The 20,155-nt window shown below is 42.4% G+C and overlaps 1 protein-coding gene across 3 annotated transcripts in view; it reads left to right on the top strand.

The window, feature by feature from the left end:
- The window catches only part of CCBE1 (collagen and calcium binding EGF domains 1), a 100,729-nt gene that overhangs the window by 61,994 nt on the left and 18,580 nt on the right, over positions 1-20,155 (top strand). For all 3 annotated transcript variants that reach the window (XM_042804489.1, XM_042804491.1, XM_042804490.1), the window contains exons 3-4: positions 13,938-13,990; positions 19,589-19,723. In XM_042804489.1, the coding sequence (XP_042660423.1) occupies positions 13,938-13,990; positions 19,589-19,723 (188 nt within the window). The remainder of the gene's footprint in view (positions 1-13,937; positions 13,991-19,588; positions 19,724-20,155) is intronic.

Raw genomic sequence — 20,155 nt, 5'->3', positions numbered from 1 at the left:
GTTGCAGATGCAGATGCTGCGGCCAAGGCAGATGACACTGTCAGTCAGACCCTTGCAGTGCACCTTCAATATTCATCTCCTGCCTACCTGCATTAGTCTGTCTTTTCTTCACATTGCACTGAAGGCAAGAGGTCTTTCCTTTTCCAAAGGATACAGGCTGCTCCCCCCAGCATAAGAAGATGCTCTTTGTACCTGTGAGGACATCCTGGAGGAGAACATCCTGGAGAAAAATAGTCTCCTCTCAGCCATGAGTGCTGTGACATGAAAATGCTATTTACATACTGTATAGAGAATAAAGCACTAGCAGAAATGAACATGCGTGTTGTAGCAGTTGTTCAACCTTTGTGTTAACAACACCAAGTTTGTCAGGTTTATGGTACAGTTCTAGTGAGGGCTGTGCAGTCAGGTTCAGGTCCCCCCATGAGGATCCAGCCTTCCCCATATTTCCTAGGTATCAGCACACATTACAGTAGTGAGATGTTTATACTGTAATACCATAAATGTGGTAATAGTAAAGGAAGAACAAGCAACTTGGTGCTGAGCATTGTCAAGAAACAGCAGCCTGAGATGTTCAGAAAGTTTTTGCCCAGACAGAGCAGTTAGCTTACAAAAAAACGACATTGTGAGAGAAGTTCCAAAATGCATAACATAGCGATGGAGAGAGATGGGTTCCCACAAGCAAACAAGCACACAGACAGCGGCGAGCATGTCCTAAAACTGACACCCAGCAGGATGCTTGCCTTCATCGCAAGCTCACGGAAATAAGGCAGACAAAGCAAAATCCAATCACCAGAAGAAAACAAACGTTTGCAAACCAGTTGAAAAGACCCTGCAGTGGTAGACAAAACCACTGAATGCCACGACTGGGCTGGTGCACAGGATGGTTGTTCAGGATGATCTGCAGGGAGGGGAAACCTGATGAAATGAGGCAAAGTGAAAGACATTTGTAAAGAAAACCAGTGACTGACGCAAGGAAGAGCTCTGATCCTGTACAGATGAGCTCTTAGAGTGTCTGCAAATGCAGGCTGGAAAGGTTTGAAGCCAATAATCCTCGGTGCTTGCCCTCAAGTTGTGATGTTAGCCCTACACAACAGCACTACCTGTATATATCCTAACCCATCTTCTGGGTAAATTGATCAGTAACCCTGATTCTGATCTCTCTCTGGTCTCATGGTGTTTTTTTTTGTTTCTGAGCCCAAACTTTGAGTCCATTTGGATGCTCTGAACACCAGAGTTGCTCCAGTGACCACAGATCTGAATTGCTGCCTGTAACTAGAGCTGTTCTACCAGCTCCAGCAGAGTCTTCCCTGGTTTGCACTGGTTTTAGGAAGGTGTAGTAATAGAAATTTGGTATGTACCTGCAGGTACTGGTGTCTGAAAACACAACTCAGTTTCTATTGTGATGTGTAACTAATACAAGAGTAATTGTACAACACTGCAAGCCAACAGGGAATAAAATTAAAAAAAAAAAAAATCTTTGGATTTGCACCAATAATACCAAAATGGCACCTAGAAGCATCACTTGTTATTTTGGAAATGCCTCAATATAACAGTAAAATTAAACAAATTGTAGGAGAAAAATGAGCACTGCGGAGGAATGGAACTTCTCTTCCTAGATGAAGTGAAATAGCCCAGAACAAAGCAATTACCCAAGACACAGTACATTATAATGCAAATGGTTTAAATGTGCTTTTGTATGGGCCACCCAACTGTCCATAAACCCGCTCATTACATGTTGGTAATAACTTCTAGATGTATAACACCTTCATCCCAGAGTGCTTTACAAATGAACATGATGGGTATTTTCTCAGGTGAGGACATACTCACTGAGGACATGCACTCACTTCTAAAGAACGGCACAACGGTGGGCTAGAGCACACCCCACAGTTCAAATCACAGCAAGAATACTGGGTCCATTTTGAACTTTGCAGATAATTTTTTTGCAACTATGAATATTTCCTTCCTATTATATATATATAAAAAAAAAAAAGTAAAATAACACAGTGAGCCAAAAGTCTAACATTAATATGCTCCATTTGTTTACATGAAAATATTTATTTCTTAATAGACAAAGTGAAAAAATCAAACAATAAAAAAATACATTTTTCCAGGTGAAGCAAACACCTTCACTACTAGCTCCAGGACAAAGTTGCATGGCTTAGTTTCTCTGATTATAGGGGTAAACCAGCTAAAGCTGTTTTTTTCTTCCCGGTCAGCACAGTCTTGGCAAGGTCACAAATCCTGATGGTACAGTTTTCCTTTCTCAAGGAACAGCTGTTTTAGATGAGCGAATTTTTTAAAGATGGGTAGGATTGGGGGATTGGTGGTTGTTTTCCAGCATCAAACAGCAGTGTGAGAAGTTGTGCAAGTTTCCTCCCAGAAGTCATCACACTTGAGGCACATTCATCACAAGTAATCCCCTCCATCTGAGGACCACATCTTCCCCCTTAGCTCCCTTACACATTCCAGAGGGTTTTGACTACAGGTCTCCATCCCAGCAACAAGGGCTGCCCTGTAGTGGGTCCACTCTTCCTTTGGCTCATTTCCACCTCTGGCCAAAGCAAAGTGTCTCTTGGTCCTATTTCAGGCTGTCCAGGCATCATGCCTGGTAGTAGACCCCATCCCTAGTTTTGGGGCAGTGGGTTAGAGGGATCTGGGGTTGGAGGAGAGGCTTTCTTTCAGCTGGAGTATGTTTGCAAATAGCAAGCACACGGAGTGAAAATGGGGGCATGAGCTGACTTGATAGCATTTCAGCATCTCATAAAAATCTTGTGTTCAACCTCAGTAGGTTATTCAGAGCTAAAACCATCTTCCAGCAGCAGGGTGGAGAGAGAGGAGCAGCAGCCAGTGCCAGCTCCATTAAATTAGGCAATAGGAAATGGGCTCTCTGCGGGCCTGGGGCTGCGGTTTGCTTGGTTAGGGCATGGCACGGTCACTCCTGCAATTAGTACTTGTCTAACAGGCAGTTGACACCAAGTTCGGCCTCTGTCTGGCTTGAAAGCTGAGCCCTGTGTGGGACACGGAGCGGTGGGGAAAGGGAAGGAAGTTTCTGAAGACAGCTTTTCTTCTTATTTTTAAAACTGGCCTCATGCCACCCATTTGCTCACAAATTAAAGAGTGGGATGCACTAACTTTGAGAGGGCACCGCCGGTCTGGCGCACTCTATCCTAAAATCACCACGGCCCATTCGTTGGCCGGATGGCATTCCTGCTCCTGCCATTTTTAACGGAGGAGCTAATTACCACATCAAAAAGCTGCTTCGTGAACTTTCCATCATCTGCTGACTGCAGTCTAAGCGGAGCAGCGTTGGCTACACAGGCAGCACAGATACCACTGCCGCGTCCCAGACACCAAGCCTTCTAGTGACACCATATAAATAACAGCTCGTTCCAGTAATGCTTGTCTGCTTAGCGAATTGTTTCGGGATTTACTCCATCCACCCTACCCTGCAACAAATAACCTGCAGATGTGTGGGTCTAAAAATAATCCTTGGCATTGGGGCCATGGTACAGCATCACTACATAATTCAACAAACTTTTGTACTGCATTGTTTTAAAAATGAATCTTTTCTGTATGCTGGAAGCAGTTCATGAAGACAGAATCTGTCCTAACAGAGACTGCTCTGTATATAGAGAGTATTTTGCTATCAGCTCTGTGGACAATAAACATGGATCTGACTTGTGAACATGTTACGTTAAGAATTATTTCTTTCCTTGTCCAATTCATTAAGTCTGTATACTTAATAAGCAGTTCCAGCTTTCACAAGATCTTCTCTGGGAACAATAAAACAGAGGGAAAAAGGAGAGAAACATCTGGATCAGTGAAACACTCTTGAACTAATATCTTTTTTAGTGTCTTTATAAAGATTTCCAAGGGCTTACATTAAGAAGTTAATTCCATTGCTGCTATTAATGTTGAAAATATATTAGAAGCATAATTTTAACTTGGTCTTGTTGCTTTGATAGTGATCGGAGCTGGCCAACTCTTTTGTTTGAAAATACTGTCATGACAAATAGCATTGTTTGTATTTCATTCAAGATTTACTACTTTTTTTTTCAGTTTTTCTCCTTTTAAAATTTTATTGTGAAAATGGAGAGAAAAGGGGAGAGAAAACAGTGTGAAGGAACTAATGGTGCAGTTCCACTGCAATTCAGCAAATTTTTTTCTTCTTTTTTTGTTGTTTGGATTTTCGTTTGGTTGGATGTTTTTTTCCCATTTCTTTAATATTTTTAAAGAATATCTGCTAGTGATACTTTTTGATTTGGTTACCTACAGTTTTGTACACTTACTAACAAACTGGAGCTAAGATGCTTAAGGACTGGAGCATATTATATTCAGGAAGATCCTTAGGGAGTTGTATTTGCTCAGTCTGGAGAAGAGGGAGCAAAAGGGAAAATGTAATTGGTGTCTCCAACTACCTAATGATGAGTTATAGAGAAGACAAAGACAGACCTTCACCAGAGGTGCGCTGCAAAAGGACTTGAGACAAGAGCCACAAGTTGCAGCAGAGATTTTAAGTAGATATAAAGGGGGGAAATGCACAGTGAAGTGGTTAAGCGCTAGAAGAGGGTCCCAGGGAAGTGAGGCAATCTTCATCACTGAAGGCATTCAAAACTCATTTGGGCAAGTCTGCTGTCAGGTGTTCTTGGATCAAAGGCTTCCAAAGGTTCCTTGGAAACAAAATTATACTGTGAATCTCTTTTTCTAAAATTATGAGTTTTTTCTCCTATAATTTGTTTCTGCTGCTTATAGGATGGCTAAAACCTTGACTTGAAAAATTCCCTTGGCTGTGCTGAAGCAGGGTCATGGTCTGGTAGCTCTGAACCGGTACTGAGAGGATAAAAAACCTTAGGCATAAGTGGCTGTTAAGCACCTTTATGTTTCATAATGTATAAAATTAGATCGCAGTGCTTTTTGCACTCCTATAAAGTTTGTGCTCTGAAGATAGAAGTCATTTCATCCCCCTTGTCTGTACATGGTATATAGAGAGTGCCCAGTTTCATGTTAATCTGGTACAATTCACATAAACCTACATGCCCTGCATGGTGTCTTATCTTTTCAATATGAGTTTTCCACACCAGAGAGGCAGAGTATCCAAACACAGACATCTTCCTTATTCTGTCTGTTAGTTTCTAGCTCAGTGCTGGAAACCAAGGTGTCATCTGGACATTGTGGGTAGCCAGTGTAGAGAACAAGGTGCTCAGAGCTGCATCTTTCATAAATTACTTTTTCATGCTTTTTGAATTTCCTAAAAGCTGATGGCTTTGTCTCTGGATCCTCCCACTTCTTGACTATTTAAATTGGAAGCATTAGCCTGGCGGGACTTACTTGCTTGCTTTTGTCCTGGAGTTGAATTTCAAGAACCATCACAAATGAAAATATCTGTTAAATAGCTGGATTAAATATCTGTGTCTGCGTCTAGGGTGTAGATGGATGGTCTAGTGTACAGATGGGTGGCATGCGTGCAGGGGGGTTACAGGAGCAGGGGTACATATCAAATCACGAATCCACCCAAACCAGGAAGAGTTTTGCAGCAGTTTCCAATGACAAATGTCAGCCAGACTTGATTTCATTTACACCACAAGTGATTGTCTGAAACTGTTCTTCCAAGAAGTCCAACTGTAGCACATCCCCATGTGCTCACCCGTCATCCCAAGTCTCGGTCTGAGCCTGATCCCAACCCGACACATATTCATGTCAAAGCTGCTAGGGATTTCTACAGAATCAGGATCGGGCCCTTACAGGGCAGCTCACCCCTAAGTGAATGTAGACCGAGTTACTAGCTTGTCTCTGAAGGTTAATTGGGATTTATGTCCTGTTTGGAGAACTAGCTTTAGAAATCCGACTTCCTTGCATAGTTTCTATGATATGTTTTTCTGTGCATGTGTGTGTAAAAGGCGCTTGCCTTTTTTTGTTTATCGAAAGGAGTTTATTAGACATTGCTTAAGCAGCATTTTTGTGATCTTGTTGATGAAAGATGCTATATAAATGGGATTGGATTGGACTGGATTCAGTAAGTCTAAGAGCTTGCCAGCAATTTATTGCTGTTTGACTCCAGTGACCGAGCACCAGCACAGCAGCCAGCGAGCAAGCACAGCTCCTTGCAGCACTGCTCTGGCTCTGCCTTCCGTACTGAAATGGAATTTATTACTCTCTATCTCACATGGATATTTGGTAGGAAATTGGAGCTACAAAATGAAGAGTCATGAAAGTTTAAAAAAATTCAAGAGACAGGACAGATGTGCTGTGATTAGTCCTGTACTCTGGCTCACCTTGGGTTAGATAAATAACTGAATGTGTGCCGTCAGCAAGACATACTATTTACAGACTTGGAAGGAAATTTGGCTTGTAGTCCTCTAATTGGAAGTCAGAGATGGTGGAAAAAAATATTTTTGCTAGCTTTTTCTACTTAAATCTCAAAGTGGTGAGTTATTTTAAAACATGGGCTCAATCGTGGAACATTTCAATTGAGATTTAGAAGGCTACTTGTTCATAGAAAAGCCAATATATTTATGAGGATGTATTACACTTTGCCAGTTCATTAGACTATGTAGTAAATGCAAACAGTGCTATCTTTGTATAAAATTATTTTTTTTCTTCCCCTCAAATTTCACACTTGTCAAACATTAATTTGATTCTGCAAAATCCATACCAACTTCACCTGCAAAACTAAGCAAAATCATTTTCTTGGTACAATGCCAGAAAATAAAAGAAATTTATAAGAAAAGAGAGCAAGACAAAACTGACAGTGTGTATATAAAGCTGAGTCTAAGCAGATGAGAACAGTCAAAAGTCTTTTATTTAATCATTCTGCTATTTTTGACATGCTGTCTAGTGATAAAGCACATGAGCCTTCCCTTGCATTAAGAAAAAAAAAAAATCCAAGAAAGCGGGAGAAAAAGTACAGTCCAGCACTGAAGGAATCACATATGTGATTTTGAGGATGATGTTCACGTGCATGTAAAATATCCAACAAATATCTTTTCCAGTGGCAGCTGGGGTAATTACCTTTTTGAAGTTGTATAATATTTTCCCTCTGAGAGTTTCCCTCTTTGCTTAGAGAATATTCATACACAGATTTTTACTTAGTCATTTTTGGACATTGGTATGCTAAGTGAGATACAAGCACTGATGGTTACCAGTGTTGCCAGTTGGTCAGTGCTACAGACAAAACATGCTGATTAGTCTGTGGTTAGTCGACGTGTTTGCAGCACCAAGGCTCTGGTTGGGCTAGGGACTGACAAGGGCCAATGTTAGTTCTAGCCCTGTAGTGTTATGGTTTCCCCAAAAATGTGAAGCCCTGATCTTTATGGTTCACATGAAAATCCCAGTATGATCTTTTTACTTCATTACACATCAGAAGGAAGGATCATAGGAAACATTTCTAAAAGTCTGTATTCTGCCTAGAGGAGACCCGAAAAGCTGAGTTTTAGTTGCTACTTCTTCCTGCAGCTCTCAGAAACTCATAAGCTCTTTTTTTCTTATGGGAATGCCTGCAGGGTTTTCATACCTACCCCTTTCTCTGAATCCCCAAAATCCTAAAATAGCCTAAAAGCAATGGTCTCCTGGGACTGCTGATCTGCTGACACGGGGGAATGTGTTGGGGAAGTGGTCTGCCTGCCCAGATTCTGTTTGAACACCTCCACTGAACACCCCATCATGGTGAGATGTCCCGTGCTGTGTCTGTGGAGAACAGAGGCCCAGAGACTGCTACAAAAAGGACAGATATTTTTGGTGGCTAAATTCCCCAGACATGTGAATTTTTGCTTTTTGTGCCTTCTCCAGTTTTGTGCAGGTCAGTGCCTATAATAACTCTGAGCCTCACTGATATCCATGCAGGGTAGGGTGTTTCTTGCACGCCTTGAAGTCTTTTTTTGCTCTTTTTGTAGAGGAATGAGCTTCATACGTTCACAAATACCATGCTCTGCAGGGGCTGCAAACCATCGTATCAGTTTGGAAGGTCCCTTCTGAGAAAAAGGAACCACAGTTCATACTCCAGCGCCATAAAACAATCTTTGACCATAAAAAGATGACATGAAACAGCACTTTGAGGAGAGGAGGAGTCAGTTAACAATACGTTACAGTAAGGAGCAGCCAAGGAACGTGTCTGAGAGCTTTCAAGAGCACCGGCCAGAGCTTCCCTGGGTAAGCGCTGGCACGGTTCCCCAGAGTCAACAGAGGTATGTGGCTTTTGCTGGGGGAGGATCTGGTCCCTGGCTTGTGTTCATGGAAGAGGAGCCCAGGAACTGTGACTCTTATCAAAACCTTCCCATCAGCACTAACTGGAACAGGATTTCATATCTGGTGATGTCTAATAGCCTGAACTGAGCAAAAGAGCAGAAATCAGGTCTTTTTTATTATTATTATTCTTTTTCATAAGAAAAAAGGAAAGCATTATATGCGGGTAAATTTATTTGTCTTAAGTAGCTGACAAGAAAAAAGGCTTAGACTCAGGCAACACATTACTGAAAATCCATCTTTCAGAAAAATCAAGTAGTAGGCTGCAGTGATTTTCTCTCAGAGGTCTGAGTTCCAGCTTTTCTGGTTAAGAGTTGTGTCTGGTTGTTCAGGCAAATCCTGCTTTATTCAGCCAAATTAAGAGAAATAAAGGAGCACATGTATACATACAGCAGTCATAGGTGTTGCAGCATTTCCCAAGCTGTGGGAGACATCGCCGTACCTGTGTTATTCACTCTCAGCTGGGATGGTGACTGGAGGGTCTCAGGCTGGCCTTGGACCTTGCATTACACCCAGTGAGAACATAAATTATCTCTTTACAAAACTGTGAAAAAGGACTAAGTCTGGAAATCATGGCAAAGTGTATGCTGAGCAAGTGTCTGCAGGGAGACCATCTTCTCTTACTCAAGATTTCGGTATGTATCCCACAGAAAGGCAAACAAAAATAAAGTGTATTGCTTCAGTTTTACACCATGTTGCCATAAATCTTTTCTCCATGTGAATTACAGCAAAACTGTACACAGCTACTGAGCTGCTTCCTTAATACACTTGTGCTGCAGATGGGCTTTGTCTGTGCATGCTTTGGCAGACAGACTTATCCCTCATTTGGATTTTATATAGAATATGAGAAAAACAAGGCTTGGTTTTTTCTTAATGTACCTTGTTGGCTTAATTTTATAGCTGTCTAATTATTTTTTGTAAGTTAATTGCTGTATTTTATGTTTGCATTTTTGTTGCACTGTGTATTTCTCAGAGTCAGGGTGATCAAAAAGAAACACTGGGCAGGCACAGTAAGTAGCCAGTCTAACAAAGACCCCTTTGTGCAATTAAACACAGCCGTGCCATGGCCTTTGCTGACTCAGGTTGTCAAGATACAGTACAAGTTCTTCTGAATTCATGTTATGACATTGCCTGAAGAAATCTGGTTAAAATATTTCTTTCTATCTTTTCCCAACAGGAAATAGGGTTTTTTGATTAAATACATTTGCTTGACTGTATTAGCACTACTTTCTACGAGTACAGACCTGGGAGAACAATGTTGATATATCTAAACTTACATAAAATGTTAAGCAGCTCTTATGCCCCCTAAACTCTGACTCTTCTGACGTTCATGGGTCAGAAATAGTGTATCAGAGAGGAGGGATTTGACCTGCCTGACCACCTATGGAGCTGCTGCATCTTCCAGCAAAGGGACCTCAGGCATCAGCTGAGCTCTAGAAACTGTCCATGTGTGTGCTCCTAGCCCCACTGAATGTCAGGAAAAGTGCCTCTGCTTGATTACCTCTATCTGGGTGGAGCCATCCTGGAAGCTGACTGTCTGACCGAACCGCAGCACTGTAGGGATAAAGAGTATTGTTTTATCCTAAGAACTCATGTTCTGACTCCACATAGGGATTTCTGTGTCTGCTTTGCTCCTAGAAGGCAAGTATTTCGTAGAGTGGACTCTTTTGTTTCTACTCTTCACATCTTTAGCAAGTTTCTTTAACATATTATGTTCATCTGAAACCAATAAAAAACTTTTCTTTTTCCCTTCTGCCCTCTCTTTCCCTTCCCTTTTTTCAACCACTAAATGGCCATCATATATCTTTTTCAACATAATTGTCATGATAGAGTTTTAGAGTTGCCTCTTTGCTGAAGTTAACCAAAACTTCAATAGAGTATGAGGCAGCTCCGAGCCAGCCATTGTCACAGCCGAAGTCACTGCCTTATTACTGCAGACAGATACAGGTTAATTATAATTTTAAATGTTTATCCTGTTATTGTTTGCATTTCCAAAGCATTTCAGCTGCTGCAGAACCCTGAATCACTCCCCTCTCTCTCACACAGAAGTGTTTTCTCAGTTCAGTATACCCCGGTCCCTCCGGCACTGCCGCCAGCCGCAGTGTCCCGGTGCAGAGCAGGAGGTGGGCTGGGGGCGATGGCAGCCCTGCACCAGGTGGAAACAATTATGGGAAAAAAACATGGTCCACGCTGGATGAGTTACTGCTGATAGCTGCCAGATAAGCTAACTTAATAAAGTGGTGGCTTAATTAAGCCACATTCCTTGCATCTTGCCTTTCGTCCTGCCTGTCTGGGGAGATGCTATCAAGCAGCTACCGCTTTGCAAGATGGGGGGGGGGTGGGGGGGTGGGGGTGCTGTATACTGAGCACAGGGGGGACTTGCAGGCGGTGGGATATGGGGGGTGCTCCTGCAAAGCTCAGCACCCCTCTCGGTCTGCAAGGTGATGGAAAGCCTACAACAAAGGCAGATGCGCTGCTTTCCTAGTCCTGGATGTGTTTACTGGTACCAAAGGTTTGACCCTAAATCCCATCTTCTGACATTCAGTGATCCAGGAGCACCTCAACTTCCAGAGCAGAGGGGAGTAGCTCAACATCTCCCTGCTTATCCTACAGCACCTGTCAGAAAAAAAGGGTGACTTTGCTTTCAAAAGGGTCCCTATCGCTATGGATTTTCTTACAGGTAACACAAAAGCTAGACATTGCAGTGACTGAAATCATGGTGCCCAAAACCCTCTGTGAATTTGGGCTTGTACATGTTCCTGAGTGAAGATTTCATGAGAATCAGAAGTTGATGTATTTTCAATAGCCGAATCACCTCATTTAAAGATGTAACAGATAAGTCTGACAGAAGTTTCTCCTTTTGGAAACCAGATTTAAAGATAACAAATCAACTAAATTTCCCTGTAGATCCAAATTTTAGTGGTTGAGCTTCTTACACAGCCTTGCATCAGTTTATGTTTGATGCATGCTCACATGTACAGCTGCGTAGCAACCGCCTTGCTGAAAGTTATTCAGTAGCTAAAATTATCAGTGGGGACCCCCTCTTACCTCTCATTATATATAACGAGATTGCTGCTGTGCAACGTTGATTAGACATGTCAACCTGGAGCTGGATGTCTGAAAATGAGTATTGCTATTAAAATGCCTTTGCTAATGATCACCTCATGTGTCTATCATTTTGACAGATTTCTCTTTAAGAATGTAAAAAGCTAAAGCATTCAGGAATCCCAGGGTTGCAATGTAAATGGGTATTGTATTGTATTTCCTGTGCATTAACCCTAAAGTAGCAGTTTCCCTGGCAAAATCATGCTGATGGCTAAAGCTTGCTGTTGAGTATGGGCTGCACTAATACAGAGACATGTAATCTTGAATTGGGAACTGATTACCACAGGGAATTGGTTTCTGGAGTGTGATCCTGAGAGCAGGGCATCCCTCCTCTATACTACTTCTTTAGGTGTGATTTAAAGCTTCCATGATGTGGAAAAATCTTCATGTGTTTAGAGAAAATATTTCCAAATCTCCTTACCAGTAGACCCTGGGAAAATTCAACAAGAATTGAAAGGGAGACTGAAAACAAGGAAGTTATTTCTCTAAAACATCTCATCCCCCTGTGGAACTCATTGCTGCAAGAAGCTGTTGAAGACATGGATTTCAGCAGGGGCTTGGATATCTGCCAGCGCAACACCATTTTCCGGTTATTTTAACTAGAGCAACTCTAGGCGTGGCTACACAAGGCTGTGCTTGCTTCAGGGTGCCAGGGCAGTATTTAATGGCTATAACTCGGTGTGTGGTGAGTTCTCCATGTGTGGTTGTGGGAGAGGGGTTTGGTCAAGGCAAGTGGTTTGGCTATCAGGAGAACTCAGTAAGGCAGGTAAAACCAAAATTTAGCCACAAGAAAGCCAACAAGTCCAGTCAAAAGCGACTGCTGGCCAAATTGACAAGAGAGAGGCAGCTCCTGCAGGCTTCCCAGCAGGTGAGTCCTTACCCCGGAGCAGGCTGTGCTGGCTGAGGTTTGCATCTGCTGCCACAAGCCACTCAAGGGTGAGAGTCCTAAGCCTGAAAATCAAGTGGAACTTCCCAGGGAGAAGGGTAGAAATGATGAAAGCTGCTGCTCCCTCTTTCTGGTTAGTTCTGGCTGGCACAACCCCACAGGTCAGCATTTCATGGCAGGGATGCCCTTCTCTCCTTTCCCATCTCCCAGCCCTCTCTCAAGCCAGGCTGTATCTTCCTCTGAAGAGCGGCTACAGGCAAGCCTTTATCAGCCTCCCTTCTTCCGCAGACAGGAGGAGATGAATGTACACTTGGAAAGCCATCAGCATGGCTTGCAGCATATGAACAGACTCCCTGATGCACCTTTGAACTCATTCCTCCTGCATTTGTTTGTCTTGAAGATAAAACCTCACAGCAGTGTTTGGAGAAAAGTCTAATGAGGGACCACTGTTTGCATAACAAAGCAAGGCTTCCTCCTCAGATGTTCAACCTTCATTAAGCATAATTTATATTCCAGCTAATCTTTGGAAGAGGGTAAAATATGGAGACAAAGTTTGTTTTTACATAGTTTGGAATAATGCATTGTTTGTTTTAAGTGGTCAGTTGCAACTGATAGTTGATTTAAATTCAACATAATGATGATTTGTGATGGCTGCACGTTGTCTAGGGGAATGTGTCATTGACTGCTGTGGCTTTAGCACTATTCAGTATCAGTTATTGAATTAAAGGATAAGACCAAATGAATGGTTTCCCAGTTTTGCAGATATATCAGCATATCCACAAGGCATTAGAAACTGGATTTGTAAAATGCAGGGGGTTTTTTGCCCTCAGACTCATGTGGACTTGATAAAATAGCATGCTGAACAGCAGTTTGTTTCTCTTGAAGCATTCCTGCTAGCCATCAACATGGGACCCTTTGAAGGTCACCAGGTCCCTGCAGCAAGTAGTTTTTAGGGTGATACAGGACACAGCTGTTTGTAAAGGCTTCTTATTGCTGCTGGATGTCCTGGTGACTTGATGTGGTTTGCTTCATAGAAAGCAAACAAGCAGGTATAGCTGAATGCCTAAATGTCATTACAGGCCACTGTGTAAGAAGCATTAATTTCTCAGCACTCAGTCTTTGTTCATATCATAGGCGCAAGTATCTGATCCTATTGACTCTTCACTGCAGTTTTGTCCCCCTTTCTCAGTTGAAATACCCAATATATTTCACTTATCACCTTCCAGGTTCATTAAAAGATGAGAAATGACTGATAACATTTATCTTGTGTGTACTCCTCGCTAAGACTTACCCTTTTTCTTCAAGTTTACATTGTAATGACAGATGTTTGAAAACACCCTTCACTGTATTATGAAAATTATGACCTGAGTTGTGTGTATGGACAGCACCAAGGTGTGCTGCATCGTTTCAACACAAGGGAGCAGGTTTTCAGACACTACTTGGGATGTTGCGTGGGTCAGTGTTGGGGTACCCGGCCCCAGGCTCCTGATCCATCTGGCCATGGTGTCATTTAAAATGACTGATGGACTGAATGGTGGGTTTCCATGTTGTGTTCTTTAATGTTGAGATACTTCCAGCTGCAGATCCCAGGATCCTCATCTTGTTCGGTTCATCATATACATGATCTACCCATGACTGTTTTTAAAGGCAGCACCAACCTTTAGAGAATTTATCTATTTATTCATTTATTTATTTTATTGTTTTTCAGGAAAAAATGCTGTAAGGGTTATAAGTTTGTTCTTGGACAGTGCATCCCTGAAGGTATGTGATTTCACTGTTCTTACTCCTCGTCTCCCCATGCATCTGTCTTTCCCCACTTGCCCTGTTCTCCACACTGCCAGTTTGGAAGAGCATCCTGATATAACCACAGGCTCAGCTGTATCTAATGTGTCAGTGGGGGAGCTGTTTCCAAGAAGTTGTTGGAAAAATAAAAAGAGCAGTGTATTCCAAAAGTTTTGCTTTTGGAAAAGCATGCCAAGCCTTGATCTTCCCCTAAGTACACATGGCTGCACAGATCTTGTACCATGACCTGTTTCAAATGCAGCATTCTGCTCTTGGCTATGTACACGGGAGCACTCTGTGCACCCAGGAGCACACCCTTCCTGGCTGATGGTTTTCTCCATGTACCCCTTGGATCTGGCACAGACAGTGTGGCTTGTAAGCGCACAGGGAATGGTGACTAGGTGAGTTAGTCCTGCCTTTAGTTACATATTTCCTGAAGCTATCAGCAAGGCAAGAGCATTGCCAAACAGCATCTCTCTTCGGTCACCTCTCCTGGTTGGGGGCATGGCTTCCTTGTCACCACAGGCAGAGGGGGACAGAGAGTCACTTGGGGTAGTTCATGCAGTAGTGAAAAGGGAACGATCCACTTTGCAAAATGGGGTCCCAATGCTTGAGCAGGTTGCTGCAATGAGACCTCATTTAGGAAAAGGCTGAGCTCTGCCTGCCCTGACCTTGAGGGAGTCCTCTGTTGGGTCTAACCAGCGGCAGCTTCATACACACAGTAGCAATGTGACTTCTTCAATCACTCCCACCACTTTGCCTGATGTGGATGAAATCGGCTCTGAAGTTATAGGAACAGAGGAACTGTCAGGCAGAAGCAAATGGCCAGAGACAATAAGCCAATAAACCTTGTTTGCTCCAAAAAGCAGGTTAAAATGTTAGTTTATGGTAACACATCCTTCTGTTTGATGACATATGGAAAGCCTCAGATTGACCTGAGAGTTTTCCCAGTTTGAGATGGTGATGTTTTGAAAAGAAAAGTGACAAATTAACATACTGGTGAAAGTCAGCTGGTTTTTTAGTTACATTTTCCAGCCAACAGGGGTTATAACCCAAACTCTGATCCTGCTCCTTTTTTTTTTTTTTTTTTTTTTTTTTTTTAATTTGTGTCTTCTTTGCTGATGGCTGGAAACACAAGAACACTGGTTAAGGAAAAAAAAAAAAATAATAAAACCCCACCACATCTTCTCAAAACAGGGACTGTGCATTTGCTGATTCCTTGCAAAGAAAATGGCTCATGATAGAGCTCGAGCCCTAGGGAGCTGGGTAGTGTTTTGGTGATATCAGTGTTCACAATGAGTTCCTCATCCTGTGGTTTTGCAGTTTTGTCTCAGTGTGTGTGGCATGAGATGACAGCTTCAGTGCAAGACGGACACTTGGAAGAGGTAGTTGTGCTGTGTTGTACAAGGCAGTTGTGTGTGTAGGAGGCAGAAGCCCTGAATCCTTTTGGCGTGGAAAGAAGCCAGGACTTTACAGTCTGGCCTCCAGCTTTCCTATGAATTGTAACAATTTTATATACTGGTTATTCACTAAATATAATGGATACAGCAGGAGATGTAATAGGAGCAAAATTAAAATGAGAGCTATGGCAATATATTATTTTAGGCTTCTAATTTTTATCTCTTGAGGTTTTAGGTGATTATGAGAGCAGCTTTTATTATGTACCCACTGACTTCGCTTAATCCTTTCTATTAACTGCATCGCAGTAACCTGAGAGTTTCTGTCACTAATGTAATTTCTCTGCTGGCTGTGGCTTCTCTCCCTTTGTATCTCCATTCCTCTCTTTTCAGCTCGATCTATATTTTTCCTTGAACTTCAGAGGCCACAGCAATTGCTGTAACATCTGAGATGATCTTGGTCTGTTGGTACAGGGAGAAGAAACATGAGTCAGTGAAGCACTCGTTTCATTTACTCTGCTACAAGACATCACTTGGCTCTTCACACATTGCTTTGGCATGATCTTGACAAAGTAGCTATATGAAATGCATATCTTGACACAGGAACATAAATATATTACAGATGTGAGTTTATTAGAGCACATCTGCACCTTTTAATCCAGTACTGGCAAGTCAAAGGCGTGAGTAGTTCCAGCCCTGTCTTCTTGATTTAGCAGTGGCTGAAGGGAGGAGGATTGGGAGAGGGATAGACCCTCCCTTGTACACCCTCTTACAGCTGCCTCGGGAAGACACCGATCCCCTTCTTGGACAGCTGTTACCCCCAAAGGGTTGTGTCTTTGTCCATGCCCATCTTTGGTTTCTGTCCTGTTATTTCTTGTCTGCCCTCAAAAAGCAACAGACACCAGTGCAGTCCAGTATGAGTCCATGACCCCAGGTTTTGCATTTCATTTGCTTTTGACTCACCTTCTCGCTCTGGGTGTCAACTTCAGGATCGAGGAACAATGATCCTCTGGAAACATCAAGAGGAGTTTGCTCTGTGTGCCTGATTCCTCCAGTAGCACCTGACCAATGAAGCAGGTCAAAAAAGAGCTTCTCACCCTTTTATCCTGATGATCTCCTTCTTTGCTTTGGAGACTCACAGCTCCAACCAGGTCTTGTCTCATGGCGTCACCGGTAGTAAAGCTGGGACAGATGTAGTCTGAAACAACTTCTTTTGGAGAGCACCCTGCCTACTGTTTTGTTTCTTGAATTTCTTGGCTGTGGAATAATTCAGAGCAAAATACTCTATGACAGGCAAACACTAATCAGATCTGCTCTTTCCTCACTAATGCTATTTCAGAAATTTTATTGGTACAATTTTTCATGCTGCACTGTCATTCCTCAGTTCATTGAAATATACATAGAGACATTTGTTATGCTGCTTCATTTTTCTGTATTTTCCTAAAGTCTGGAACAGCCTGATCCTCACCGTGTGGCTTTGATTCATCCTAAAACCACATTTCTTAGGCTGGGCTGGCAGACAAGGGGCTTGAACATGGGAGGGCACGTGCATCCTCAGTTCTGCAGAGCACACAGAGCTGGTGCAGCAGCTTTTGCCCAATTTCAGCCCATTTGTGAGGACTGTTTCTGAGAGAGTAGTGCTACCTGAGACCAGAGGCCTCGGGGTGTACAGCTCTGTGATGTGAGACCTGCCCAGAGCCATTATGTGATTTGGGTTGACTGTGTGAGAACCACGAGCACCGAGATTTCCACCTCCCAGTCCCTCCCTAGCTTCATATGAAAGTCAATGAAGCAACGGTCTTGATGGAGCTCTCCTAAGCTGGATGTGAAACCATATTTGAAGACTAGTTACATGAAATATGGAAAAAGAGAGATGATTAAAAAGAACTGGTGTTGTTTATACTAGAGAAAATGAAGCTGAGGGGAGAAGTGATAACAGTTTTTAGGTATGTGAAAACTTGATGCAAAGGGGAAAATAAACTGTTCTTCGTGGCCAGGAAGAACAGGACAAAAATAATAGGCTTAAATGGCTATAAGGGGAGTTTGGATTAGATATGAGTAAAAGGCTTTCTATCTGCAAGGATGTTTAATTTTGGAAATAGACTGCATGTTGGGGCATCTCCATCCCTCAGGGTTTTCTAGGTACAAGTTAGATGAAAGTCTATTAGGAAAGGTTTATGCATAGATAATCCTGCTTGTGATGGGAGATGGTCTCTTCCAGCACTGTTTTTTGTGATTTTATTAGGGCACATCTATTCATGGAAGCGCAGGGAGGACAGAGCTCGTTTTGCCTCTGCTCTGAATAGGCTGAACATGGCACAGGTCAAATCCAGCATCTGCATGGGCATGCTGGCCAAGGAGCAGGCATGTTCGCCTCAGTGCTGGGCATGCTAGCCTGTTCTCCATCTGATTTTATTTCGGTGGAAAATGAAAATTGCAACTGTGCCCAGGAAAAATACCACTAATGCTTTATATTTGGGACTATTTAGTAGTGCCAAATGTAACGGGAGTTTACAGCCCCATCATCACCTAAAAATCCCAAACTAGCCCCCAGGCTGACCGTGTTTGAAAGCAAGGACAATGGTTTTTTTCCACACTTGTACAAGGCTCTACACTGTTCAACCCCTGTTACTCCTGGTACTGTCATTCACTGACGCAGCACTGCAGGCAGACTTCAAGAGTTAAAATCAACACAGTTATGAAAAAAGGAGAGAAAGGATGCCTGCCATTCAAAGAGGTGACAAACACAAGAGAGAAAAAGCTTGGCACCAATAAAATAGTATTTTATTGTCTAAGGGACTCTGGTGTGACATACAGCAGCTTGTTAAGTCTCATTTGGTGCTTTTCTGTACCTTGGCACACTGTTACTTTTACCCCCAGTGCTACACATGAACTCTATATACTTTGTACAAAAAATGTGGTTTCACTTGCTTTACCATCTATTAGTTCGTTTTAATCATTTGGAAAAAAACATTGTACACAGAGATGTCTGCTGGTTGTTAGAGTGAGTCAATATTGAGTCTGGGTTTTAATTATTTTATACTTTCTAATTATTTAGGATAATTATTTTCTGTATTTACATATATGTATATGGAAACACAATGCATTGCTGGGGACTCATTCAGAAGACTTAGGTTTGGCTTAGATGGATCTGGTCTGGAGCAGGGACAGGACATTTCTGCTATGGCCTCCAGTACCCAGTCACTGGAGGGTCACAGTGACAACCACGTGGAATCCGTGTGCAGAGTGAAGTTCCTCGGAAATGATCACAGAAACTGCCACATCCTTTGGAATAAAACCCCAACCTTTAGCAGGATTTGCCTAATCTGTTTTTCCCACTAGATGCTGCTTCAGCTCTTGCGTTCTCCTGGCCAGTGCTCCCCATGATGCTGCAAAGCCCTTGCACCCAAGGCCAGGGGCTGCCCATCTCCCCTCCAAGCCCTGCCACCAGCCTGATGCCAGGGGCCAAATCCAGCCCCTGGCAGGGCATGAATGCGGGTTAGACCCTGTTTTGCTCTTGTGTCCATTCCCTGGACTTCAACTCTGCTGCTACATAGTGAAATCAGAAACAGATTTGCGCTCCTTCAGGTTTCAAATGGAGACTTCAGTCTTCTGGGATTTCACTGACAAGCCTGGTCAGTGATTTTCCATACCCTAATCTGCACATTGCTAATATTAAGAACGATGATGCTTTTGTAACAATGTGTTCTTTGCTAGAAGGGTTATATCAGGCTTTGAACAATTACTGTGTGATTTTAATTAACTTTTCCTTATGGTAGACTTTCTGCCTGGAATTGGTAGTTAGCCTCACAGTGTTTCACAGTGTTCTGCATAGGAAATGTTGCTATCAGAACTTAAAAATTTGTGGAAGAAAAGAGCAAAAAACTTTTAGGTGATATTTCTGTGAAAAGAATTCTTAAATTCTGCAAACTGGGAAAGTAACCCTTGCTTAAAATTCAATTTTAGGAAATATTCTAGCTAGTGTATAGCTGATTAGCCAGTAGAATTTTACTATAATTCATTGCTTATGTCACGACTGTTTTATTTCTAGGTTCTTTGAGTTCTTAAAAACAACGTAACTTGACTTTATTAATTAGCAGAGAGGTGAAATATTTGCTGTCAAAATATCATCCAGCTACTTCCATTGGTATTTTTCCTAACCACGTTTTTCTGTCTCTAGACTATGATGTCTGTGCTGAAGCTCCCTGTGAACAGCAGTGCACAGATAACTTTGGGCGAGTCTTATGCACTTGCTATCCTGGGTACCGCTATGATCGGGAGAGGCACAGGAACAGGGAGAAGCCTTACTGCCTGGGTGGGTAGAAGTGTATGTTGAGTTCATGTCTGGTTAATGATGTACCCTGATCCCTCAGATATTTTAGGAGTCAGTTTAGATCTGAAACTTTTCTTATTTTCATTACTGTTACAGAAGAAATGTGGGGGTTAGCTATGTTAGGGATTGATTCCAGGAATTATGAGATCTAAATTCCCCTGAAATTATTAGGAGGTAGTACCTAGAACAGGATATATGCACCCAAACACTTTGAAGTGTTGGGCTATTGTAATTTTCCCTTTATTAATTCCTCCTGCAGGTTTTGAGCCATATTTCAGGTTTTGGCCTGAGACAAAGGACACGATTCTAACAGTAACCCTCAAAGCACTATAATCCAGCCTAATTATGAAAATAAATTCTTGGGGTTTGATTCAGATGGCCAACGTCTAATTCAGGACTGATCATTTACATGTG

The sequence above is a fragment of the Tyto alba genome, unplaced genomic scaffold (genome assembly GCF_018691265.1).
Source record: "Tyto alba isolate M040663 unplaced genomic scaffold, T.alba_DEE_v4.0 Super-Scaffold_42, whole genome shotgun sequence".
Taxonomy (NCBI): Eukaryota; Metazoa; Chordata; class Aves; order Strigiformes; family Tytonidae; genus Tyto; species Tyto alba.
The sequence above is the reverse complement of the archived record's forward strand: the minus strand, read 5'-3'. Positions and strand labels throughout refer to the sequence as shown.